The 27,110-nt window shown below is 34.8% G+C and overlaps 2 protein-coding genes across 16 annotated transcripts in view; one reads left to right on the top strand and one right to left on the bottom strand.

Moving 5' to 3' along the window:
* Window positions 1-6,456, top strand: part of SLC25A40 (solute carrier family 25 member 40) — a 68,106-nt gene extending 61,650 nt beyond the window's left edge. For 3 of the 4 annotated variants that reach the window (XM_055272835.2, XM_055272836.2, XM_063636425.1), the window contains 2 exons: window positions 3,308-3,388; window positions 3,750-6,456. In XM_055272835.2, coding sequence (XP_055128810.1) covers window positions 3,308-3,388; window positions 3,750-3,862 — 194 coding nt within the window. In that variant the 3' untranslated portion in view covers window positions 3,863-6,456. Of the gene's footprint in view, window positions 1-3,307; window positions 3,390-3,749 lie in introns of those variants that run through there. The other variant, XM_055272838.2, reaches the window with a different exon arrangement.
* Window positions 6,457-7,783: 1,327 nt separating this feature from the next.
* RUNDC3B (RUN domain containing 3B) overlaps window positions 7,784-27,110 on the bottom strand; it is a 206,080-nt gene continuing 186,753 nt past the window's right edge. For all 12 annotated transcript variants that reach the window (XM_055272827.2, XM_055272825.2, XM_055272829.2 and 9 more), the window contains 2 exons: window positions 20,287-20,408; window positions 7,784-10,177 (listed from right to left, as the gene is read on the bottom strand). In XM_055272827.2, coding sequence (XP_055128802.1) covers window positions 10,032-10,177; window positions 20,287-20,408 — 268 coding nt within the window. In that variant the 3' untranslated portion in view covers window positions 7,784-10,031. The remainder of the gene's footprint in view (window positions 10,178-20,286; window positions 20,409-27,110) is intronic.

Raw genomic sequence — 27,110 nt, forward strand, 5'->3', positions numbered from 1 at the left:
CCATGATTATCATTGGTAAATTTTAATCTGTTAGCCTACTTCAGCTATGAACCAGTTACTTAAAGGTTTACTAAGATACATTTCAGTTGAAATTGCACTTGTAATTTGAGTGATAATCAGCCCATACTTAATATTTTGGTTTACATTATTTATCCAAGAAGTAACTCAGCTCCATTTAGAAGTGACTTCCTTCGTTCCACAGCTCAACTATACCAAATCCCTTCTCTCTAAGCAAAAAAGAAAATATGAAGTGTTGCATCTATCATACTATAGAATGATAGTTCCATGCAAGTATATGATCTGTCAGCCTACTTTGACCACTTCTTCTATTCTTCATTCATTAGTCAATTACTGAGTGCCTATACTGTGTCAGGTACCATGCTGGTATATACAGATAAATGAGACAATTACCCAAATCCTCAAAGAGCTCATAATCTACTGGAAGAGAGGCTGCATTCAGAAGCACGTTAGCATGTAGTAAGTGCTATATCCTATAACAGAGATAACTTTTACCTAATTTATGAGTGTGTCATATATTATTAATTTTCAAAAATTTAATCTCTGATCTTAGCTTTTTAAACCTAGCCCAAATTTACTTGTTTTCCAGAGGTTAAACTTCTTTTTCTGTGAACACATTTAATATTTTTGAAACACTTCTTAACTGGACAATCGAACTATAGAAAAAAAACACTACTCAAGCAATATTTAAGTTTTAAACATTTTAAAATTTAAATATTTAATAGATTTAATAAATATTTCGTACATTGGTTTAATATTTAAGGCAATATTTTTTGTATTTCAATATTTCTATATTATATTTCTATTTTAAAATAGTAGAAATAAAAGTATCATGAAATGGTTATACTTGCCAAATAAACTTATTAAAAATGCTCAATTTTAGTAACACCAAGGAACAGCAGTGAGAGAACATTTTATATAAATTAGACAGTTGGGGAGGATGTAGCTCACTGGGAACTTTATGCCATGATGGTAAGAGTATTATTTTGGAACAGCTAGTTTGGAAAACAATCTGGCAGTAGCAAGGAGTCCATTCTGAGTTATCAGTTCTACTCCTAGATATGTGCCCTAGAGAAACTTTTGCACAGGCACAAAGATATCCATGGCAAGATTGTTAAAAACAGCGAAAAGTTAGAAATCACCTAAATGTCCCTTTACAGGAAAATGGATAAATCATTATAATCCATATAATGCAATACCATGCAGCAATTAAAATGAATAAAATATAGCTACACTTACCAACCTAGATAATTCTGAAAGCACATTGCAGAAGTAAGTATGCAGTGTGATATCATTTATATAAAGTTTAAAAGGAGGACAAAGAAGAGTATATATTGTTCTGTACATTCCAGATGTATACAAAGAAGAGTATACATCTGGATATGTTTAGATGTAAACATTAAATGCATGAGAAAGATGAAAAAAGAAAGATGAGAGTGATTACCTTTGAGAAGGAGGAAAAATAAAATTGGGGAGGAATATATAGCGGGCTTTAACTGGATCTGAAAAATAAGAGGTATTATGATATAATAAATTTGGATGTTCAGTAAATGACCATTTATTTTCTCTGTGCTTGAAATATTTAATAATAAAAGTGTTTCTTTACAATGTAAGAATTTGCTTATTACCTGTGGGAGTAGCTCTTTAATGTTGAAAAGTTAGGCAGGAGACACTTCTGAGGTTCCACTAGAGCTTGGCTTACCTTCAGTCGATACTCTTTGTCATTCTCTTAATTTCACCTTCCTGTTAAAATAGAAACTAGTTTGGGGCATGAGTTATACAAGATTAGAAACACCTGCTGCTTGATCACCATTATTTGACCTGTTTTTAAAATTTAAATGAAGTAATTTAAACATGAAGTAAAAATTGCCAACTTAGAAGGTCATTGACTTTTTTTAGAAAGTTAAATTTCATTCATATTTTGTAATCAGTGTTGATTTGCTGTAGTTAGTATGTTTATGCTTATGCTATTGCTAGTATAGCTTCTTAAATCATAAGGCTTCATTTATCTTAGTCTTTATTCATAGTCAGAGATTCTGATATTTTATATAAATGAAATTTGGAGATAATCACACTCCATTAAGTGGCAAAATTCTAGAAAGTCATTTTTGAAAGATACCATTTTATCTTAACTTTTCTTTCCCAGGCTTGCTTAGTGGTACATACTTTAATCTTGTTTAATGATTCAGGGTTGTCTTCCATATAAACATTGATTTTTGTAGAGTAGCCACTCTCAAAAGCTAGAGAGGGCAGTATAGGATTGTTTGCCCATCATCCAGCTGGTCTCAAAACAAGACATTGAAATCTTCATCCTGTTAGCTGTCATGTTGTTTACATGGTAGTGTGCCTGGTTCTTAGAATTTTTTTTTTTTTTATCTTATTGCATCTAGTAGTCTGTGGGCCAAGGCAGCTTTTTAGAATAGTGTGTAAACGAAAATAAACAAATTTTGTTTATAAACATTATATTCATAAGCTTTATGTTTATACTTCAGTGACATCTACTTTTGCTAAGTTTTTAAAAAGTTAGTTTTTTATTCACTTTCTTCCAGATATTTGAGTGGTTGCAAATAAGTGAGATGTTATTGTTAGCTAAAATAAACCCTTTGAAGGAGAGAGCACTGGTCTAATTTATTTCAAGACTAGCATATCCATTCAGAAAGGTAGTAATAACTCAGGACACTGCTAGGGAGAATGAGCTGTTTTCCTCAGAAACTCCTTTTAGAAAAAAAAAGTTTTAAAACTATTTACAATAAAATGTGAATGAAAAAATGGTTGTGAGGACTTTTCTTTGGCTTTGGATACCCCATGAAGGTTTCTATATATTTTTTAAGAGATGGGGGTCTCACTTAAGAGTTCAGGACCAGGCTGGTCTTGAACTCTTAAGCTCAAGAGATTGATCTTCCCACCTCAGCCTCCCAAGTAGCTGTCTATACATCTTTTAAAAATTTCATTATGAAAAATTTTTAAGACCTAGAAAAAGTTTAAAAAATACCACCATCAAGTTTAAGAAACAAGCATTATCAAGTCAGGAGACACCCTCAGTATATTCCTCCTTAATTGCATCCAGTCCTATACATCTTTAAACATGCAGCCTTTTTCTGTTTATTATTTTTAATGAATCTAACTATTAAAAATAAAACTTAAAGTAGCTTTTTAGGTAAACGAACCTCTTCTTATGGTAATGAAATGATATATCCCCAAGGGCCATGGACACTACTTTATGTTATCTGTATTAGGAATTATTAAATTGTTATTTATAATAGCATTATTTCTTTATTTTAACATTTAGTTTCTATGCCTTTGCATATGTCAACCTGGGTTATAATGAAGAACATTGTTGCTAAAAATGGATTTTCTGGATTATTTTCAGGTAAAAATACTTGCTTTACTGAATCATTGAATAGAATGATTACTTTTAAAATACTGCCTTCTAAAATTAACTTATAGGAGGAAGTTATAGGTAACATACTACATTTATTTTCTCCTAAATATCTTTAAGTTAAAATAAATGTTAAATAACAGATTTACTATCAATAAGATAAAAATTTCTCTGTAATGTAATATGGATTGAAGTGAGGACGTTGGAGGTGAGCAGTCTTTTCTACTAATTTATGGATTTTAACATATTACTTCATTTAATTTGATAATTATCAGAATAAAGCCAAAAAATAATATTTTTAAAAATAAGGTAAGAAAAAAATTTGTTTTGATTATTCCTATTCTTTTTTCAGGCCTAATTCCTCGCTTAATTAAAATTGCTCCCGCTTGTGCCATTATGATCAGTACGTATGAATTTGGAAAGGCTTTTTTCCAGAAACAAAATGTTCGAAGGCAGCAATACTAGTGATGCTGTTTCAACTTGAAACAACAACTATAGCCAAAGAAGATGGAGACTCTTAGGCAAGAATGTTTTTCACCATTATTCTGTCACAATGATTTTATGTCTTTCTTTCCTATAATTTAAATAAATAATTTCAGCTCTACCTCTAAATCATAATTTTAAAATAATTTTTTTCCTATTTTTGGTGATACTGAAAAAGATATTCTAGAAATCACCACCATTGAGCATTCTTGTAAAAAATAAGACAAATTACTCCTTAGCATCAAAAGCAATCTCTTGAGAGTTTAATATTATGTTTCAGTGTAACATAATCTTACCGGGAGTGTGTTGGATACACCAGAACTTTTTGAATTGTGTGCTGAGTGATGTACATAGTCTAGAAGAAAAAAGCCCAAGTCTTGTGTACATTTAAATCATGTACATAAGTGTTTCCATATTTCAGTAAAGTAGATAAAGCGGTCGTTAAATAGCATTGTTCACATTGACCAAATATTGCCTGTTTCCTTTAATTCAAATGCATTAGGTTCCCGCCTCCCCCTCCTTCCCCGCCATGTTGCTGTTTCAAGGCTTCATATGTATTAACATTTCTTTGATCAAAATTGTGGCTGTTTTCCTTACGAACCATAATATAAGCATTTGTGTAATGTACATTGTGCCATTTTTGATGACTAAATGTCTATATTTCTGCCATTCCTGTAAGAAAGGGAGTTTTTTACTGATAGCAGCAAATGTTCACTTCAGTCAAACTTGGGTGTTCAGTGGTAAACCATATAGTATTTAGACTGGTAAAAATAGTTTGCACACAGGAATAGCCTCTGATTTTTAGCTCTCTTGTAATCCAAGTATCATTGTTCACGGAATTCTCTAGGTCATTTTTACTGTGTTGTTCTAACAAGACAGATTATTGCTACAACAATAGTTACAAGATATTTCTAAAATATCCTTTTTTACTCTAAGTATGGTAGAGTAAGAGGCTAAACAAGAAGCCATTTCCTTGAAGACATTGCTTTCAGTCACCGTACATGTCTAAATAATTTAGCTTATCATTCATTCTATGCAGGAATGAGATAAGAAAGGATATGATGGCAGGAAAAGAAATGCTCTTCATTTTTTATACTTTAATTTCCTTAGGATCTATATCCTATTTTTTTTTTAAAAAAGCACTAATTTATTGCAGTCTTTATTTTAGGAAAATGTGAAGCATTTTTTTCTCCCCTAAAATGAATATATTTAGATGACAAGTCTTTAGTGCTGGTAGAGGAACTAATTGATTTTGTACTATAGTAGGAAAGCGTTTATATGTTTCACCAGAAATAAAGTATGTAGGGTTTGTATGTAATCTTCTGTCTTTATCCTATGTCGATTTACCTTAAATTTGCAACATACATATCTATATAAATATTCATGACTTTCTTATATTTCATTAAAATGTTTTATGGTTTCTTAAAATCATCACTGTGCTTCTAAATATTTTTATATAAAATCATTGTATAATGCTATACTGTGATATATATTGAAAGTTTATCTTGAACAGTGCTCTTTAACAATATTAAATTTATCTTGCTTTTGCTATGCTTATGGATAATTCATAGAAAAAAAGCAGAAAAACTTAATACTGTTCCAAAAGGCAGTTACATATTTCAGTTTAATATCACCTATAAGTATGAGAAAGGTTTCCATGTCTCCTACCCCTCACTGCACTTAGGAAAATTCTTATTTATGAATAAAGTAAGGTAAGTAAATCTAATTGCCAACTAGTTTTTCTAACACATATACATGCGATGTATCTGGATGAAAAGAAGGCTGAATTGAAGCTTTCTTTATACTTGAGGTAAAGAAACATTAATACTTTTAAAATATACTAACAACCAAAAAGTGTTCAGAATTTTGCCATAATAATAACTTAATTTGTATTAAAATAGTACCTAGAAAAATTCAGTCCATGGAATAGCTAAAACTTTAAAATTTTAATTTGCTCCCAGAGTTCTGTCTGATAAAACAATTGAACTATAACTGGCATGATGAATATTCCCAGGTTTTACTTCAGTATATAAATTTAACTGTCAGCCATATGGGCTTTCCAGACTTTTCAATACATATGTTGCAGGAATTGCAATATTTGCAAACATGTGCCACAGCAGTGTTCTTGGTGATGTTTCTAAAACAGTTTTTATTCTATTAATGTTACATTTTCTAACATAAACATTTAATTGATTAATGTAAAATTTTAGGAAGGAACATCTTTAATTTTAAATATGAGATGGTTTCAACCTTTAATGTAGTACGTTTGATTTTTTTTTTAAAGGCAATTTTGTTTCTAGGAAAACTATTCACTGTGGTTATTTAACTGCATATGTTTTTAAAATTTTTCCCTCTTGGAACAACATGTACTGGGGCCTATCAAAGGGTGGAGGGTGGGAGGAGGGAGAGGAACAGGAAAAATAACTAATGGGTACTAGGCTTAATACCTGGGTGATGAAATAATCTGTACAATAAACCTCCATGACACAAGTTTACCTATATACAAACCTGCACATGTACCCCTAAACTTAAAATTAAAAATAAATTCTTCCCTCTTTTTGTCTTGGGCAAAAGTTTTTGGGATGTGGGAAAGTTTATTGTATCCCTTTTGAATTTTCTTCTAAGATTACTGCTTTTATATTTAATCTGTCAACATTTATTGGGACATTTTATGTAGTAGGCAGTATATAAAAAGCACTGGAGATAAGACATTTCAGATATTGTTACTGGCCACAGGAGGTTTCAGAGCTATGATTGATTGATAGAAGCATGCAAAGGGAATCATGGGAAATATGGGGAGTTGTTCACTTAGCCTGGGGGCAGAGAAGGGGAGTGGTCAGAGTTGGACTGACAGGCAATCCAATTAGTAAACATGCAGGGAAGTGGGAGTCTCAATAAGGCAATAGAATTTAGTCCATATGGCTTGAACAAAGTATACATGGGAAAGTGTAGACATGGAAATGTAGTCAAAGGCCTTGTGCACTAAAGGAGGAACAAGAAGGCCGTGAGAAACCTAGGAAAAACTTTTTGGCACAGTTGTAACAGTTAGTTAGACTTGGGTTTTGGAAAGATAACTAGCAGTATGGAAAATGGGGCTTATGATAAGGTGAGTTATGTTAAAATCTAAAAGTTTTGGTTTGTATTAAAATATACTTTTTAAATACACCATAATGAAAAAGAGGTAATTTTATCTATCTTCCCTTTCCTATCAATCAATCAATCAGTTAAAATGACAAATGCTGAAGCTAAATCGAAGCTGCTTTGCTTTCAGAAGAGCAGAATGAACCACAGTCTTGTGACACTTAAGTTGTAATCCAATATATTAGTTTAGCAAAATCTGCACATTTCATCTAATGATAGGAACTTTAACAAAGCAGTTTTCTAAGTTGTAAATTTGGGACACATTTATAACCACTTAAAAACTGTATGTAAATCTAATGATTTAACCACTAAGTTATGATCTACTTTTTCTGCCAATCATCATAATTAGTAGTAGCTTGCATTTGGCATTTATCTCTTTAGAACTTTTATATATGATTTTATTTAATGCTTACATCATCCTGATGCCATCTTATAGGTGCCAAGAAGATAGTGATGATTCTTACAGGTGAGAAAACAAACATGACTATTTTATAATTAAATCAGTAACACTGCCAGAACCACTACTAAACTGTACTGATTCAATAGATGTTGTGTATTCTAAAGCATATCATGTTACTTTTTAAAAATAATAGGATATTTAACTTGATGTGAGTTGAAATAAAGATTTCTCTCATTCCATTTTCATGTTTGTTAGTATTTTAGGTGTGAAATAATATATATTTACCACATTTGCTGAAACAAAAGTTTAGTGTACTTAAATCAGGTAACTTTTTGTCAAGCAAAATAATAAGACCACCAATGCATAGTACAAAATTTTTAATATACATGCAACAAGTATAATACGCATCAAGGCAACAGAATACACATGGAAATATTGGCCTATAATTCAGCATTCTTTTGGAGGCAAGAGGGAGGGTGAACAATAAACACTACCACCTAAAATTAAATTAAAGATTGAGACATACATTGTTTCCTCATGCAAACAGTAACAAACTAACTTTAGTGTGAAATGAACTCTGTAGAAACCTGATTTTATAACAGCAGATGAATTTTATACCAAGATCTCCAAGAAAGGAGGAAAAGTCATGATCCTCAGATGTAATGTTTAAGTCTGCATTTAACAGCATGTGAAGATGCACAAATTATACATTAGACAAATCTGAAAAATTTTACGATTATGGAATCTTGAATTTCCTTCTACATTATAAAAATGTATGTAAAACCATTAATTACTAAAGAATAATAAATGTTAGTTGAGAGTGGACCATGAATGATAAAGCATTTAAACATTCTGATAGTTCATAGGAAAGCAGCAATAGTGCTCAAGTCCAACCTAAAATTTTCAAATTTCTCTTTATCCATTTCCTCACTCCCTTCTCCCAAAGTTTCCATTGTCCTCATATTATACCTACCTTCCATCCCCTATGCTGATGAAAACCTGCCTTGGCTACTTCACTCATAATCAGGTATATAGAATTGCGAAATTGAGAACAAAAATGTATCATTTCTCAAGAATATTTGCATTTCTACAAGTATTGAAGCCTTAAGCTTAAAGGAATAAAGCTCTGAATATATTCTGGCACATCTAAGATAACTTATTTTAAGGGCTTCCAGGCCTTTGTCCCTGAAGTGACACTGTTTGACTGTCTTACATAAAAGACTTGCCTTGTTACTACTTATTATCTTAAATTCCAAATTATGAGACTAAGCTCTCAATATTGCAGAAAACCACCACACTCCTACATTTCTAACACAAAGAATGAATGTGGTAACCTCGGCTCTTAACTCTTCTCAATAATAATAAACAAAAAAACCATATGAACTCCCCAATTAGTACTGTGGCCTCATCATGTAAACAATGTATAAAATTTCTTTGGCACAGCTAATCATGTTTTCCTCATATTACTTACTATAGAAAATACATGCCATACATTTTCAGTATGTTGGGATTTTAGGGATTAATGTAGCTGTTTCAAAAATTGCAAAAAAAAATAGAAAAGTACAGATTACAACTTAAAAAAAAAAACTAATTTTACCTGTATATAAGTGTGGGGATGTTTTAACATTAAAAATGTTTTAAAATGAGATTATGGTGTGATTAATGATAGAGGCTATAAAACACACATGACACAATTCATTGTTGCACAAACAGGAAAAAGAACCAGCACTGAATATCAGACATAAGTAAGTATGATAACTACCCTACTGATGCTTGTTTAAAAGCCTCTCAAATCCTTAACTGAACTTGAACTCCTTCCTGGCAAAACAATTTTTCAACGTTTGTTCTATATTTTGAAATGTTTCTAGCTTTTGAGGCATACTTGATGATACTTTTACATTGATAATCTTTTAAGAAAATCTTGGAAAACGGTTTATTCATTTTACCTAAATGGCATAAAATACTGTAAAATATTTTCCTTGTGGCACTAACAAATTAAGTCAGTAACTACCAAAACAGGCATATTCCTATGGAATTTATAAAATGTTAAGTGGAATGCTGAGTTGATACCAAATGGTAAATATTAAAGAAAAACTGAATAAGCCACTGTGAGAATGCAGCTGAGAACTTTCCCGTTATTAAAAACAAGGCATTTAAAGCATAGAACTTAGGAAGACATTAATGAAAAAATGAAATTAACTTTTTTTTTTTGAAAATCTGAAAGAATGAAAAAATACTTAGCTTAAGTCTCTGGAATAAAACCTTGAAGTCAGTCTCTGGCCACTAAGGTATATTTAAATATATAAAAATCAGCTGAACAATATGTACAATTTGCTATGAACGATTTGGTGGATCTTTGAAAGTTTTTTTTTTTTAAAGCCTATTCCATTCTGAACTTTCTCAATGACAAATATAAGAATTTTAAAAGTGAAAATGGCAGGATCATTATGTTTTTCACTCAAAATCTCTTATCTGGAGGGGATTCTCTCTAATCAATAGAATTTTAGACATGTACCAGAACAATATAAAATTTCAAAGGTCTTCCCAGCAGTCAAACATGTAAATTAAACATTTACAACATAAAAAGTTTTGGCTTTTACATAAAAATTTTCAGGATGGAGTTAGGCCTGGACTTGTCATCTCTGTTGTAGGACTTGCAAGGTAGTCATTAGATTTTAAGCTTGTTAGAGACTTGTAACTTGCCACTGACGTTAGAGATCCACAGAGGCCAAGTAATGAGGGAGTATCTTCTTTACCTGAAAATTAGAATTAAATAGCAAATAATTAATTGCCCTTCAAGAATGATACAAATAAGATCCTAAAACCATTAGAAACTGGAAGAATCAATACTGTGAAAATGACCATACTTCCCAAAGAAACCTACAGAACAAATTGCATGATTGACTGCTATCCCTATTAAAATACCAACATCATTTTTCATAGAATTAGAAAAAAAATCCTACAGTTCATGTGGAACCAAAAAGCACAAATACCAAAGCAATCCTAATCAAAAAGAAAGCTAGAGGCATCACATTAACTAACTTCAAGCTGTAACCAAAATAGAAAGGTGCTGTTATACAGACACAAAGACCAATGGAACAGAATAGAGAACCCAGAAATAAAGCTGCACATGTATAGCCATCTGATGTTTGAGAAAGTTGACAAAAGCAAGCAACGGGAAAAAGACTGTCTATTCAATGAATGGTGCTGGGATAGCTGTCTAGCCATATGCAGAAAAATAAAACATAAGGAAAGGAATTTATGACTCTAGCCATAATGCAGAAAAATAAAACATAAGGAAAAGAATTTATGACTAAGTCCTTAAAAGCAATTGCAACAAAACCAAAAATTGACAAGAGGGACCTAATTAAACTAAAGAGCTTCTGCACAGCAAAAGAAACTATCAACAGGGTAAACAGACAACCTACAGAATGGGAGAAAATATTTGTAAACTCTGCATCCAACAAATGTCTGATATCCAGAATCTATAAGGAACTTAAAAATTCAAGAAGCAAAAAATAACCCCATTAAGAGGTGAGCAAAAGACATGAAGACACTTCTCAAAAGAAGACACAGAAGTGGTCTACAATCATATGAATATATGCTCATCATCAGTAATCATCAGAGAAATGCAAATCAAAACCACAATGAGATACCATCTCACACCAGTCAGAATGGCTATTTTAAAAGTCAGAAAAGAAAAGATGTTGGCAAAGTGAGAACAGGGAATGCATTTCGGTTTAAAGTCTGATATTTTAAACCAAATGGCATGATATAAGGGTTGCTACGCTGCTTTCTTTGTGTTTCTATTTGCCTGTTACACATTTGTTAATCCCTTTATATTTACTAGCAAATTAGTTCAGCCACTGTGGAAAGCAATTTGAAGATTTCTCAAAGAACTTAAAACAGAATTACCATTCGACCCAGCAATCCCATTACTGGGTATATATCCAAAAGAAAATAACTCGTTCTGCCAAAAAGACACATGCACTCGTATGTTCATCATAGCACTATTCACAATGGTAAACACACGGAATCAACCTAGGAGCCCATCAGCAGTGGACTGGATAAAGAAAATGTGGTACATCTACACCATGGACTACTATGCAGCCATAAAAAATGAATGACAGGCCGGGCGCGGTGGCTCACGCTTGTAATCCCAGCACTTTGGGAGGCCAAGGCGGGTGGATCATGAGGTCAGGAGATCGAGACCACGGTGAAACCCCGTCTCTACTAAAAAAAATACAAAAAAAATTAGCCGGGCGTGGTGGTGGGCACCTAAGTCTGAGGCAGGAGAATGGTGTGAACCCGGGAGGCAGAGCTTGCAGTGAGCCGAGATTGCACCACTGCACTCCAGCCTGGGCAACAGAGCGAGACTCCGTCTCAAAAAAAAAAAAAAAATGAATGACATCATGTCCTTTGCAGCAACATGGATGAAACTAGAGACCATTATCCTAAGTGAATTAACACAGGAATAGAAAACCAAATACCACATATAATCTCTTATAAGTGAGAGCTAAACACTGAATACTCATGGACATAAAGATGGCAGTGGTAGACACTGGGGTCAACTAGAAGGGGAGGTGTTGGGGGGTGGGCAAGGGTGGAAAAACTACCTGTTGGGTACTATGCTCACTACTTGGGTGATGGGATCAATTGTACCCTAAACCTCAGCATCACACAATATACCCATGTAACAAACCTGCAAATACACCCCTTTGAATCTAAAATAAAAGTTGATATTAAAAAGACAGAGTATAATAATTACTGAAAATAATAATTTTAAAAAAGGAAATTTTAATTTCAGCTTATATTTCCCTGTTACCCACAAGTTGTTTGATGGGTTTATACCCAGGTGGAGGGGCCCTTTTGAACAAAAAAAAAAAAAGTTATCAATAATTTCTAGGGTTCTTTTGCACTGTGATTAGAAATTAGAGAATACTGTTTGTAATATTTTACTTTATAAATGTATTGCTTTCTTTTTTTCTTGAGATAGGTTCTAACTGTGTTGCCCAGAATGGTCAGGAACTCCTGGGCTCAAACAATCCACCCAGGTAGCTGGGGGATTACAGGCATGCACCACTGCACCCAGCTTATGTTTTCTTTATGAGCTAACTTCTGAACATTTTTGAGACTGTTCTATCTGTACTTAAGAAGAAGTTATATTATCTATTTTCAGGTTATAAAGTTCCGTAGAGCATAAGATACACCCTAGTGATTGTTGTTTAGGTGTATTATATTCTTTTTTGTCTATTTGATTTGTCTTAGAATAGTATGTCTCCAACTGTCACTGGATTTTTATCTATGTCTCCTTATATAAAGGCGGATGTCATTATTTGTGGTATAATCCTGTTATATCTTAATTTTTTTAGCATTAAAATGTATCTTTCCTTGTAATGCTTAATGCATTTTGGTTTAAAATCTACCCATCTGATATAAGGGTTGCTACCCTGCTTTCTTTGTGTTTTTTGGTTTTGTTTGTTTTTGAGACAGTCTCACTCTAGCACCCAGGCTTGAGTGCAGTGGCGCAATCTCAGCTCACTGCAATCTCGGCCTCCCAGGTTCAAGCAATTCACCTGCCTCAGCCTCCCCAGTAGCTGGGATTGCAGGGGCCCACCACCGCACCTGGCTAATTTTGTATTTTTAATAGAGACAGTGTTTCACCATGTTGGTCAGGCTGGTCTCGAATTCCTGACCTCAAGTGACCTGCCCGCCTCAGCCTCCCAAAGTGCTGGGATTACAGGCATGAGCCACCATGCCTGGCCCCTTCTTTGTATTTTTATTTGCCTGTTACACATTTGTCTATTCCTTTATATTTAGCCATTCAGAATAAATCATAATTTTGTTGTAATTTTATGTATATAGTTATATTTACTGTTTCTCCTTGGTATATGTTGTTTGCCATTTCATTAATTTCTTTTGATAGGCTGTCTGCTGTGAAAATTATTTTGCTTTGTTAAATTTGCTATGCTTCTCTTTCTAGATGACACATTTGCTTTAAAAAAATTATTTAGGAAGGTTTATATTTTAGTTCTAGTTGTTACCTTTATACAACTAGACAAATCTAGTGCCAACTTCATTCTTTTCTCCCTTTCTAGTTTGTTTCATCTTTTTGCCTGGAAGTCACCAGTATGTTTTCATTATTGTTACTATGTAATAATTTTAGTAGAATTTGTCTTGTAGGTGATTACTTCAGGTAAATTTTCTTTAGTACTTGGTTAGATCTTTCAATTTGTATATTATGTCTTCATTTACTTCCAAACGTTTTTCTTGAATGATAGATTTTGGTATTAGTTCTGTTCCACTATTTTATCTTCTCCAGTGACTCTATAAACATGTAAATTCGATATTCTTGCCTTTCCAATTCAACCACTTCCTAACTCATTTTACTTCTTTCTTTATCTCATTTTCATTCTCTTGGTTGTTTTCCCATTTTTCTTCAATGTTTTAGATTAAGTTTTCTTTCAAGTCCATTCTTCTTTAGATACCTTGTATTAGTCCATTTTCACGCTGCTGATAAGGCATACTTGATACTTGGAAATTTATGAAATAAAGAGGTTTAATGGATTCACACTTCCACGTGACTGGGGAAGCCTCACAATCATGGTGGAAGGTGAAAGGCACATCTCACATGGCAGCAGACAAGAGGAGACAGCTTATGCAGGGAAACTCCCCTTTTTAAAACCATCAGATTTCCTGAGACTCATTCACTATCATGAGAACAGCACACTAAAGATCTGCCCCCATAATTCAATCACCTCCCACCAGCTTCCTCCCATGATGTGGGAATTGTGAGAGTTACAATTCAAGATGAGATTTCGGTGGGGACAGCCAAACCATATGATTCTGCCCCTGGCCCCTCCCAAGTCTCATGTCTTAACATTTCAAAACTAATCATGCCTTCCCAACAGTCCCTCAAAGTCTTAACTCATTTCAGCATTAATTCAAAAGTCCACAGTCTGATGTCATCTGGGACAAGGCAAGTTCCCTCTACCTATGAGCCTGTAAATCAAAAGCAAGTTAGTTACTTCCTAGATACAATGAGGGTACAGGCACTTGGTAAATACAGTTGTTCCAAATGGGAGAAATTGGTCAAAACAAAGGGGCTACATACCCCAAGAAAGTCCAAAATCCAGCAGGGCAGACAAATCTTAAGGTTCCAAAGTGATCTCCTTTGACTCCATGTCTCAAATCCAGGTCATGCTGATGCAAGGGATGGGTTCCCATGGTCTTGGGCAGCTCCACCCCTGTGGCTTTGCAGAGTACAGCCTCACTTCCGGTTGCCTTCACTGGCTGGTGCTAAGTGTCTGTGGCTTTTCTGGGTGGATGATGCAAGATGTCAGTGGATCTACAATTCTGGGATCTGGAGGACAGTGGTCCTTTTCTCACAGCTCCACTACGTGGTGCCCCAGTAAGGACTCTGTGTGGGGGTTCTGACCCCACATTTCCCTTCTGCAGTGCCCTGGCAGAAGTTCTTCATGAGGGCCCCACCCCTGCAGCAAACTTCTGCCTGGGCATCCACGTATTTCCTTACATCTTCTGAAATCTAGGCAGAGGTTCCCAAACCCCAATTCTTGACTTCTGTGCACTTGCAGGCTCAACACCATGTGGAAGCTACCAAGGCTTGGGGCTTAGACATTTCTCCCATTGTCTTGGGGATTAACATTCGGCTCCTTGTTACTTATGCAAATCTCTGCTGGCTTGAGTTTCTCCTCAGAAAATGTTATTTTCTTTTTCTCTTTTTTTTTTTTTTTTGAGACAGAGTCTCGCTCTGTCACCCAGGCTGGAGTGCAGTGGTGCGATCTCGGCTCACTGCAAGCTCCACCTCCCAGGTTCACGCCATTCTCCTGCCTCAGCCTCCCAAGTGGCTGGGACTACAGGCACCTGCCACCACGCCCGGCTAATTTTTTTTGTATTTTAATAGAGACGGGGTTTCACCATGTGCAGGAGGTATTTTCTTTTCTATCATATTGTCAGGCTGCAAATTTTCTGAACTTTTGTGCTCTCCTTCCCTTATAAACTGAATGCCTTTAACAGCACCCAATCAGTCTTGAATGCTTTGTTGCTTAGAAATTTCTTCCACCAGATACCCTATATCATCTCTTTCAAGTTCAAAGTTCCACAAGTCTCTATGGCAGGGGCAAAATGCTGCCAGTCTCTTTGCTAAAATATAACAAGAGTCACCTTTGCTCCAGTTCCCAAGTTCTTCATCTCCATCTGAGACCACCTCAGCCTGGATTTCATTGTCCATATCATTATCAGCATTTTGGTCAAAGATATTCAACAAGTCTCTAGGAAGTTCCAAACTTTCCCACATTTTCCTATCTTCTTCTGAGCTCTCCAAACTGTTCCAACCTCTGCCTGTTAACCCAGTTCCAAAGTCCCTTCCACATTTTTGGGTATCTTTTTAGCAGTGCCCCACTCTACTGGTACCAATTTACTATATTAGTCCACTTTCACACTGCTGATAAGACATACCCAAGACTAGGCAATTTGTGAAAAAAAGAGGTTTAATGGACTCACAGTTCCACATAGCTGGGGATGCCTCACAATCATGGTGGAAGGTGAAAGGCACATCTCACATGGTGGCAGACAAGAGAGCTTGTGCAGGGAAACTCCCCTTTTTAAAACCATCAGATCTTGTGAGACTCATTCACTATCATGAGAACAACCTGGGAAAGACTCGCCCCAATAATGCAATCACCTCCCACTGGGTTCCTCACATGACACGTCATTTCTTCTTATTTCTTAGACATTGATGTTCTTAGGTTTTGATTTCCAATTTGAAATGTTTCTGTCTTATGATTAATTGCTTGTTGGAGGATATTTAATAAAATTATACGATTTTATTTTATGAAAGTATCAAATTATCACATGTACCCCCAAAATATGTATATCCATTATGTATCAATTTTAAAAGTTACTTTAATAGGATACAAAAATTATATGGCTTTATGACATTTTTTTCCTGCTTCACTATTGTTTTCCTGGGCGGTGAAGTTCATTGGCTTAATTATTTTTCTCAATTTATGTGATTTTTTAAATTAGTTTTACAAGGTATAACCAACCCAAATGCCCATCAATCAACGAGTGGATACAGAAACTGGCATGTATGTATGTATGTGTGTGTGTGTGTGTGTGTGTGTGTGTGTATGAAATGGAATACTACTCATTCATAAAAAGGCATGAATTAATGGCATTTGCAGCAACCTGGATGAGATTAGAGACTATTATTCTAACTGAAGTAACTCAGGAATGGAAAACCAAACATCGTATTTTCTTACTTATAAGTGGCAGCTGAGCTATGAGGATGCAAAGGCATAAGAATGAGACAAAGGACTTTGGGGACTCAGAGGAAAGGGGTGGGAAGGGGATGTGGGATAAAAGACTACAGTTGGGTGCAGTGTATACTGCTCAGGTGATAGGTGCACCAAAATCTCACAAATCACCACTAAAGAACTTACTCATGTAACCAAACATCACCTGTTTCCCAATAACTTATGGAGATAAAAAAATTAAAAAAATAATAAAGATACTCAATTTTAAAGAAAGAAAAAAATAGTTTTGCATAGACAGTGTGTTTGCTCCTCAGGATTTCTATGGAAAGGGCTATGTGATTTGGATGGTTTATGAAATTTTAAAAAGAGTACCTGTTGGGGTTCAATCAGGCTGGTGGGAAAAATATTAGAGATAGTTACAGAAAGAGACACAAATCTTCTTGGAAGGCCAGAGGTTTGCATAACTTCGGTAATAGATCTGGCTAAAGGTGGCCTGATCCCTTTACCTTTAGTTAAACAAATTAAAATAGTAATAAGGAAAGGCAGAGTAGTTTAGCTAGCTAGCTTGCTTACTCATGTGACCTTAAGACTAACCTTTGATGTACCCTGGGTGCTTAAGTGCCCTTTACTCCCCACAATGTCAATTACCCTCTAATGGTGTTGACTCAAGCTTTTGTTAATTAATCTTACTGAATAATCAGTCTGACTAGCTGATCAGGGCTGAGTCACAACTGTTTACAGGACTCAGCAGAGAGCCTGTAAGCAGCTGGGACCTTCAGCTGGACTGGCAGAGCAGAGTATCTGTGTGTCAGTGTACTTTATTCATCCATCACTGGGTCAGGGGTCTGCAAGGGACAGACTCCCCATAGCTCGTGCCCCCTCAAGAGGAGTGCTGCCGCAAGTACCTTCTTCTATCAGTGTGCCAAAGTATGTTGTTGTTGTTGTTTGTTTTTACTGTATGGCTTTTCTGGCTTTAAATTTACCTTCTTAACACTGCTTCTCTGCATCCTACATGTACTTTACCAGAATGCTGTTTTCATATGTTCACACTTAGGGTTGACTATCTTTCTAGAGGTGATTTTTGATCAATCAAAATTCACACATCCCAATTCCTTCTTTTGCACAGTTCAATTTTTCCTCCACCCCTGTGCTCACAGCTTGTTACAGGAGCATGAGAGCCTGCTTGTATTTGGTATTTATTTTTCTACTCCCAGGCAATTTGAAGTTTATTTCATGTCTGCTATTTATGCTAAAAGCTTGGGTTTTGTGTGGCTTTATTTGTTCTCTTTTTTTAATTATATTTGTTTAGGATATGCTGATTCAAACCTGCATCACTCCATTGCCTCAGCTGTCCAAAATTCCTCAGTTTTTTAAAATCAGAGTTGAGAATTCTAGGAGTCTTAACTCATGAGAACATGTTTCCTTCCTGATCACCAGTTTTTTATAGTCTATTATGCTTATCATGCAGCCTCCTTTCTTGTTGGGTGGCAGTTGATTTTCGGTTAATTTTTACTCATTTTATTAAATAATTGGGTATGGAAACTCTGTAAGTAACTTTTAATCTGTTATTAAACCTTGAATTATTGAAGACAATACAGTTGTTTTTATAGTGTCAAAATGTTCATTATTACTCTTGTCCTGTTGATATCAAAATACCTATAATTAAAAATTAGAATAAAATCCTAAATGTCTTTTAGATGAAGAGTCATCATAAATAAATTCATTCATACTATGAATTAGCTTTTAAAATATACTCATTATAGATTATGACAGTGAATCCAAGTTACTATTGGATTTATAAAAAAGTACTAAAATATTAAAATATTAAGATTAAGGCCCTTTGAGAACATTTCAACAACCAACTTAAAGAAAGCAGAAAATTCAGTTCAACACAATATTTACACTGCCTGAGCCTGCTGGTTAAATGAATTTCTACTTTATTCCTCACATCCTATGTCATTATATGGTTACTTGATCAATAAATGTTTAATAAGTTGCCTATTTTGTGTCAAGACTCTAGTCACACTGGTGAAAATGATGGATAAGATTTTTACCCTCATGAACCTTACAGTTCAGAGGGGGTTTACAGACAAGAATCATAATAAAATGCATGGCAGTATGATAGAGCATCCCTGGGATGGGCTGGGAACAGAGATGGGGATGGGGGTGGCTATTTACAGTATGGCAGGCAGTGAAAGCTTCTTTAGAAAGATGACATTTGAAGAGAATCTACCATGCAAAGGCCTTAAGAAAGAAGCTTTGGGGCAGTGGAAAAAGCAAGTGCAAAGACAGTCAAGGTAGGAACCAGCCTGAAGAAATAGCTAGGTCAGTTTGCTGTGGTACACAGAACAAGAAAAAGAATGGTATGAAATGAGGCAGATGCTGGCAAGAACAAGGTCAAGTAGGAGGCTAGGAAAAGCAGTTTGGATTTTATTCTAATTGCCATTGAAAGCCACTGGAGAGTTTTAAGCAGGCTTATAATATTTTCTGATTTAAGTTTTTAAAGGTCACCTGATTACTATGTGGAGAATGGACTGTGAGGGGGCAAGCATCTTGCTCCAAATGGCAGAGACTAAGGTTGTAGTAATAGAGAAGATTATGAGTAAATGTATACAGCATGTTTTATATGGGAGCTGACAGGACTTGTTTATAAATTGACTGTAATTGTAAGGAGAAAGAATAGAATCTAGGATAATGGCTATAGTGCCAATATTTATTGCAAGAGAGAAGGCAGGGTAAAAATTGGAGGCTTAAGGGAATGCAGGTTCCCCTGAGGTAGGGGATTATCTTTCTTCCCCTAGCTCTCATATATACCCGAAGTCATAAACTGGGAGGAAAGAAAGAAAGATAAAAGATTGAGAGCCAGATCATACCAGTGAACTCATCCAATCCAAAGTGCTGGAGTAACAGCTTTAACCTATGCTGACGGAGAGAAAGAAAAGAGCTTTGAACCGAATAGATGACTGGTTTTAAAACCAATAGGTTGAGTCTTAGAAACTGAAATGGGACCATATAATTCAAACTAGCCTGAAAAGTTAGGGAATTGGACCAAATGATGTTGGGAAGATGCAACCCAATGGGAAGACAGGCTGATATTGCATATCTGAAAGCAGTAATAGGAAAAAATAAAACACTTTTATGTTTGTTCCTGAAAATTTTTAAAATACTCAATAAACCAGGTACCATGAGTGATTCAAGAATGAGGGAAGTGGTCAGTTGTGTCAAAAGCTGCTGAGAAGTTTAATGGAATAAGATAGAACTGACTTTAGCAGTTCTCTGCAATATGTTAATAGCTGATTACCTTGATGAGTCCTTTTATTAAAGTGACACAAAAGCTAGATTGGCAGGGGTAAAAAAAGTACAGGAAGTGAGTAAATGAAGGTAACAAAGACAAGTGTTTTGAGAAGGTTAGCCACAAACACACATACGAGAAAGACACAAAGGCAGACCATTTTTAATCATAATGGCTGCTTAATTTCTAGCATGATTAACAGGGATGTCACTATTATTCTCTGGCAATCATCTACAACCAAAATATAGATGGTGCAGGAAAAGCGTAATTTTCAAATAGTTCTTTGTTTTCTTACCTTCACTCATTACATTTAATGTGTCTTGTTTTCCATCTCCTTCTTGTGACTGGCCTGGATCCAGTGAAGTCTGAGAAAGGCTAACTTCTGCTGATAACTGGTCAAGACTTTGATAACTTTTCCTGTAAAGCAAGGATGAAATACTACTTGAATTTCTTTTCACAAGAAAATAATTTCTTGAGTGGTTATTTAATGGTTTTCAATATGTTAAATTTCTGGTTAAAATTCTCCCCAGCATTTCTCCTAAATTTTGCTTCATATTCTTGGCTTCAGTATGATCTCCATTATACTTTCCCTCTATCCTCTTTCAAGGCATATCTATTTAATCCATTGGAAAACAGGAAAAAAAAAGACAATTTGTCAGACATAATCTTCATACCAATTTTTTATTACATAGATGGTTAAGAAATGGTAACTTCTGGTTATTACCAATTTTCAAAGAACAGAAAATCTTCAGATTACTCTTAATGAAGATATAAAATTGGCATAACAATAATGACCTAGTGTCTTTTAAGCACTTCAGAATTCTTCAGTGCCTGGACATTATTACAGATGGCCTTGACATTATTACAGATTATATAGCAACAAAAACAAATTATTATTACAAATTCCTGTAATTAAGAAGTTTAAAAACTGCTGGGTAATAAAATACCTGTTTGTATTAATATACATCAAGATGATTAAACTCCTCTCATCTAGTTGCTATTTTGAGGCCCATTTTCTATTAAGCTAATAAAAAGTTAATTATATTCGATGATAAATTAAGTTATAAATGGAAAATTAATGAAAGCTTATTATTAACCTTTCCTCATATTTGGTTCTTCAGGATAAAACCAACTCAAAAGATAATTGCAGCTTTGGTGTTACATTTTACATAATAGGACAGAATTATTATTTCCATATATAAGTAGTCTAGGGAAAGAATATGTTTTTCAGCCTCAATACCTATTTCCTAAGGTAGCCAAACACCATCTAATTTCCTAGAAATATATTTTACAATAATTTTTATAGGAATGCACATGTAATTTAAATTATCTATTTCACAGTTATCTCTAGTCACATACACAAAAGTAGACTTAGTTACAGGTTTTCAAAAATATGTATATTAAATGTGATTTGAATGCTTATATGTAGTCTCCATTTTATGTTAATTCACGACTCCATTCAAAATGGGGAGGAAGGGGGGGAAAGAATTTAGTAACTGAATAACAAACTAGATTGACCGTTTAAAAAAAAGGCAAAGCCCAATAGGTTTTACCAAAACATTTTTAATTGCTTTTGTATATATTCTCCATCAATTTTATTAAGATTTTATAGGATTTCATAATGAATGGATATATACAACAGGTAAATATTTGTCTTTCCCTCTAAGAAATGAAGAATGAGGTGACAGAATCACTTTACCAGCTTACAATACAGTTTTCTCACTTTATAATTTGATTACTTTTAAATGCTTATAGTATTAAAGTCCTTAGTTAAAATAATTTTTAACTACCAGGAAATTCTACTATTGCAGGAAACTCATGATGATTACAACAGATAACATTTATATGAGCTATGTAATGTGCAATAAAAATGATATCTAATATTTATATGGCATGTACTATATGTTGGGCACTTGTCTACATATATTATATATATGAACTTATTTCATCCTCACAACTACCATAAGAAGCTAGAATTATTACTATCTGCACTTTATGGCAGAATAAACTGGGTCACAAAGAGATTAGATTTAAACCTGTTAGTCTGGCTCTAATTCTCTCTCCTTAAATACTATGCTATCTACTCCCTAGTATAGGAAGAAAAGATTTGGCTTCCTATTTTATTAGAAATAATTATCTGGCCAGGCATGGTGGCTCACGCCTGTAATCCCAGCACTTTGGGAGGCCAAGGCGGGCAGATCACCTGAGGTCGGGAGTTCAAGACCAGCCTGACCAACATGGAGAAACCCCATCTCTACTAAAAATACAAAATTAGCTGGGTGTGGTGGCACATGCCTGTAATCCCAGCTACTTGGGAGGCTGAGGCAGGAGAATCTCTTGAACCTGATAGGCAGAGATTGCAGTGAGCCAAGATCACGCCACTGCACTCCAGCCTGAGCAACAAGAGCGAAACTCTATCTCAAAAAAAAAAAAAAAAAGGAAAGAAAAAATAAATCCTTCTCCAAGAATAGCCTTGTTTAATGAGATAGATCATGTAAACTATTTAATTGTATCACAGAAAATTTCACTTGATTTTCATTAAAATCTTTTTTTTTTTTTTGAGACAGAGTCTTGCTCTGTCGCCCAGGCTAGAGTGCAGTGGCGCAATCTCCACTCACTGCAACCTCCGCCTCCTGGGTTCACGCCATTCTCCTGCCTCAGCCTCCCAAGTAGCTGGGACTACAGGTGCCCGCCACCACGCCCGGCTAATTTTTTTTGTATTTTTAGTAGAGACGGGGTTTCACCGTGTTAGCCAGGACGGTCTCAACCTCCTGACCTCACGATCCTCCCGCCTCGGCCTCTCAAAGTGCTGGAGTTACAGGCGTGAGCCACTGTGCCCGGCCAAAATCTTACCTCTTTAGCTAGAAAGGAAAGCAGGAACATAGGAATTTAAAAAGTAGTTATAAATACATTTCCTTTCCAAATTATTTTTTGTGCCCAATAGGTAGGAGACTTACTTTTTAAGTTGAATGATAGCTCAAGATGAGTTTCTGACACTGATTTTTCATCATAAGAAAACTTGTTAGTATTTCTAAATTTAAAAAAATTGTATATAGAAATAGTTACAAAGAGTATAAAATACCCATAAGCAAAAAGACATAGAATTCATCCGAATATTGTTAAGGACTGAAAAAGTCTGACAGTGCACATTTACAATACTCTCCAACACTACCACCCACTACAGGGAAAAAACTCTGTAAAAGCAGCTTCTGACAATAGTAACATGAAATGAGCTTTCTGCGTGACCTACTGAGGTTCTTTTTAGAATATCGCTTTCTGAATCCAAAGTAGTGTTAGAGCCTTTCTCCCCTTTAATTTGTCACAGTTAGTGAACAATTACTGAGTTTATAACTTTGCTTAACCAAATGCCATTGAATATGGAAATAGAATTTGGTAGATGATGTTCTGAAGCAATAATAAAAATTACAACCCAAAATTAAGTACCTCATTCATAAAATATTAAGAACTGTACCTTACAATATGTTCTTTGCATGAGAATGACTACAAATCCACTATCTAGGAGGAAACGAATTCAGTTGTTTCAGTAATGGCTAAGAATGGGTTTGGTTTCCTCATTTTTACCTGATTTCCAATGTGACTGATAGCTCCATCTGACAAACATTTTGTAGTCATGCAGTAACGGTAACCGATCTGTAAGAGTTCTGTCTTTATAAGGCCATGACTAAGCCCTATCTTAGAATCCTAGACTCATTAACATCACACAGTAAGATCGAAAGTAACTCAACAGATACATTAATCCAATTAACAGCTATTACTCTTTCTCAGAAGATAATTTTTTACATACAAGTGGCTTAATCAAAATAAGAACCCAAGACAGTAAGAGTCATTCATTCTAATTACACAAAAATCTGTAGTTTAATCTTTACCTTTCCATTGTTAAATATAATATTTATTTACTTATTTATTTGAGATGGAGTCTCACTCTGTTGCCCAGGCTAGAGTGCAATGGCACGATCTTGGTTCACTGCAACCTCTGCCTCCCAGGTTCAAGTGATTCTCCTGCCTCAGCCTCCCAAGTAGCTGAGATTATAGGTGTCAGCCACCATGCCTGGCTAATTTTTGTAGTTTTAGTGGAGATGCGGTTTCACCATGTTGGCCAGGCTGGTCTCGAACTCCTGACCTCAAGTGATCTGCCCGCTGCGGCCTCCCAAAGTGCTAGGATTACAAATGTGAGCCACTGTGCCCAGCCATTGTTAAACATAATTTAAATTAAACTTGTAGGAATTATGTCATGGGCATTTGGGAAAATCTACTAAATTCAACATCTAACTATTTGACATTTTTAAACCTTAAATATAAACATCTATACATGAGATTGGATATCAAGTAAAGGCAAATCAAAAGGAAATTCAGAAATCTTGAATTTGTTAATTTTCTACAATCTTATATTTTGTATCAATGATCAGAAGTAATAAATGATTAATCTATGCATTTGCCCAGTATTGTGTTAATAATAATTTATCCAGTAGTCATTGGGCAACAGAGTGTGTGATACATAGAAGGAGATGAGCATTATCCAAAAAACAAATATATGTATGTTGTATATACAGAAGCACATGAATGTACATCGAGACAGATATATACTTTTTGTTCTTTGTTTTCACAGAAATATGTCTAAGGAACAAAATAATCATTTGCTACAGGAGAATATGTATATTCTCTTAATTTATTAAAATCAACAGAAGGATGCAAGGAAAGCCTAACAGGGAAGGGCATATATGAGTTATGTCAATGCCCAGTTTACAAGTTGTAAAAGATTTCTGCAGTTAGGGTCTCCTACTCCAAAAATATTTGAAAGACATAAATGGGAAGGAGAACTGTGAATACATATGAAGTGAAAGTCATTATAAAAAATTAAAAGCCAGCCGGGCACGGTGGCCCATGCCTGTAATCCCAGCACTTTGGAAGGCCAAAGCGGGTGGGTCGTGAGGTCAAGAGATCGAGGCCATCCTGGCCAATATGGTAAAACCCTATCTCTACTGAAAAATACAAAAAAAAATTAGCTGGGCATGGTGGCAGGCGCCTGCAGTCCCAGCTACTCGGGAGGCTGAGGCAGGAAAATCACTTCAACCTTGGAGGCAAAGGTTGCAGTGAGCCAAGATCGTGCCACTGCACTCTAGCCTGGCGACAGAGTGAGACTCCATTAAAAAAAAAAAAAAAAAAAAATTAAAAGCCTATATAGTAGATCATGAAAGCATATAAGAGCTCATGATTCTCAATAATTTTGCAATGTGAATTATGGCCAAATTGGGAAATGATAATTTGAAAAGACCAAAAAAGCTTAAGTAGAAAATATAAATATGATGACAACGAATCTGATCTTTTGGGATAAGAATGGGTGAGTTAGGCAATAATCTAATAAGATTATGAAGATTACGTAACAGACAACCTACCAGGATTATTTAACAAACTCATGTGACCTAGACTTTACATATATATAAAGATATTAAAACAGAACTTACTGGAAACAAATAAGTAAATAATTATTCTATGTGTGTGTTAAGGGAACATGTTTTATACACTTATTTATTGTTCGGTTTTTACAGTAAGCCTGTCATGCTTTAAATATTTAATATATCATGTTACATTGTTAAAGTATGACAGGCTTTTACAGTTAAAGTATTACAGGCTTTTACATGATATCATGTTAAATTGTTAAAGCATGTTAGGCTTACTATAAAAGCATGTATTTCAAACATGATATACATCAAACATGATATACATGTTTGAAATATAGGAAAAGATATAAAATCCAGCATAGCTTGCCGGGTCTAAGTAATCTTGCCAGGTCTAAGTAATCAATAAATAAACTGGAAATTATATTTTTAATATTTTATAAACAGCATAATAAAGAGAAATAAATTTAAGATCTTCAATTATGAGAGGGATCTATTTCCATGAGTAGGTGACAATATGACCAAATTATTCAATGGCTTGATTTAAGACTAACAAATTCATTAAATCAAACAACACACTATTGTTAAACAAACAAGACGCCATTAGCCTAAGGCTGTCTCCCTTCTCTGAGTTCCTAGTAACAAACTGCTACCTAACTTAGTAAACAAACCAAAGCCTAATTCAGGAGATTTTTTGTAACAAACAGCCTGGTTTCAGCTAATCACAAACAGCTGAGATTCAGCTAATCATAGACAGCAAACTAATCACACCATGCTAAATAAGGTATTTGCTTAGCTGTAGCCAATCAGATGATTTCTCTACTTTGCTTTTGTTTGGCCTATAAAAGCTTCCTACATCCACTGCTGGGCAGAGCTCTCTGAACTGTTTCCGGTTCTGAACGTTGCCTGATTCATGAATCCTTTGCTCAGATAAACTCTGTATAACTTAATTTGTCTAAAGTTTTTCTTTTAACACTCTCTTCTTAAATTGTCTTTTGCTAGCTGGTTGAATGAAGTTACAGAGTTCCTAGGGAAATAGCTATAGACATCACATATCTTTACCAGGAAGAATCATCTACTATCATTAAAACTGTAATGAATTATAGGGTCAGTTTCTTTCTCCAGATTGTCAAGAGAGCTAATGTTCCTTATTAAAAAGGTTTTAGCCACCTCCTTCATAATTTGTAGTTTCTCAATAAATGTCTGTTGAACTTACTTAAGATACTGGTCAAATCAAAAGGAGCCAGTGATCAGGTAGTTCAAGAGCCTCGGCTTATATTAAAAGTTTGAAGAGAGAAAAAACTGGATCCTGATGAAAAGCTGTGATTGGTTTCAAACATGATTTTTATGGTGAACTCCTCTATTCTGAACATCCAAAGCCTCCATTTTATATGCGACAGTTGGATTTATTTATTCAGAACAACTGGGCATGAGTTGTTCACTTTAATTTTACATAAGGTTCAGAAAGTTTAGAAGTTAGGTGGGTATACACTCTCCAAACAAGGAAGATACAGGATTACATTAGAGTAGGAACATAAGACTTTATAGAGTATAAATATTTACTGAGAAGCTAGCTATTAAATGCCAGCAACTTATTACCTCACTTGATCCTTATAATTCTGTTAGGTATTATCCCTAGTATTACATGTGCAGAAAGAAAAGGGCAAGGAGAGGAAGTATTGTTCAGTGTTACACAGTAAGT

This window comes from Symphalangus syndactylus, chromosome 3 (genome assembly GCF_028878055.3).
Source record: "Symphalangus syndactylus isolate Jambi chromosome 3, NHGRI_mSymSyn1-v2.1_pri, whole genome shotgun sequence".
NCBI classification, from domain to species: domain Eukaryota; kingdom Metazoa; phylum Chordata; class Mammalia; order Primates; family Hylobatidae; genus Symphalangus; species Symphalangus syndactylus.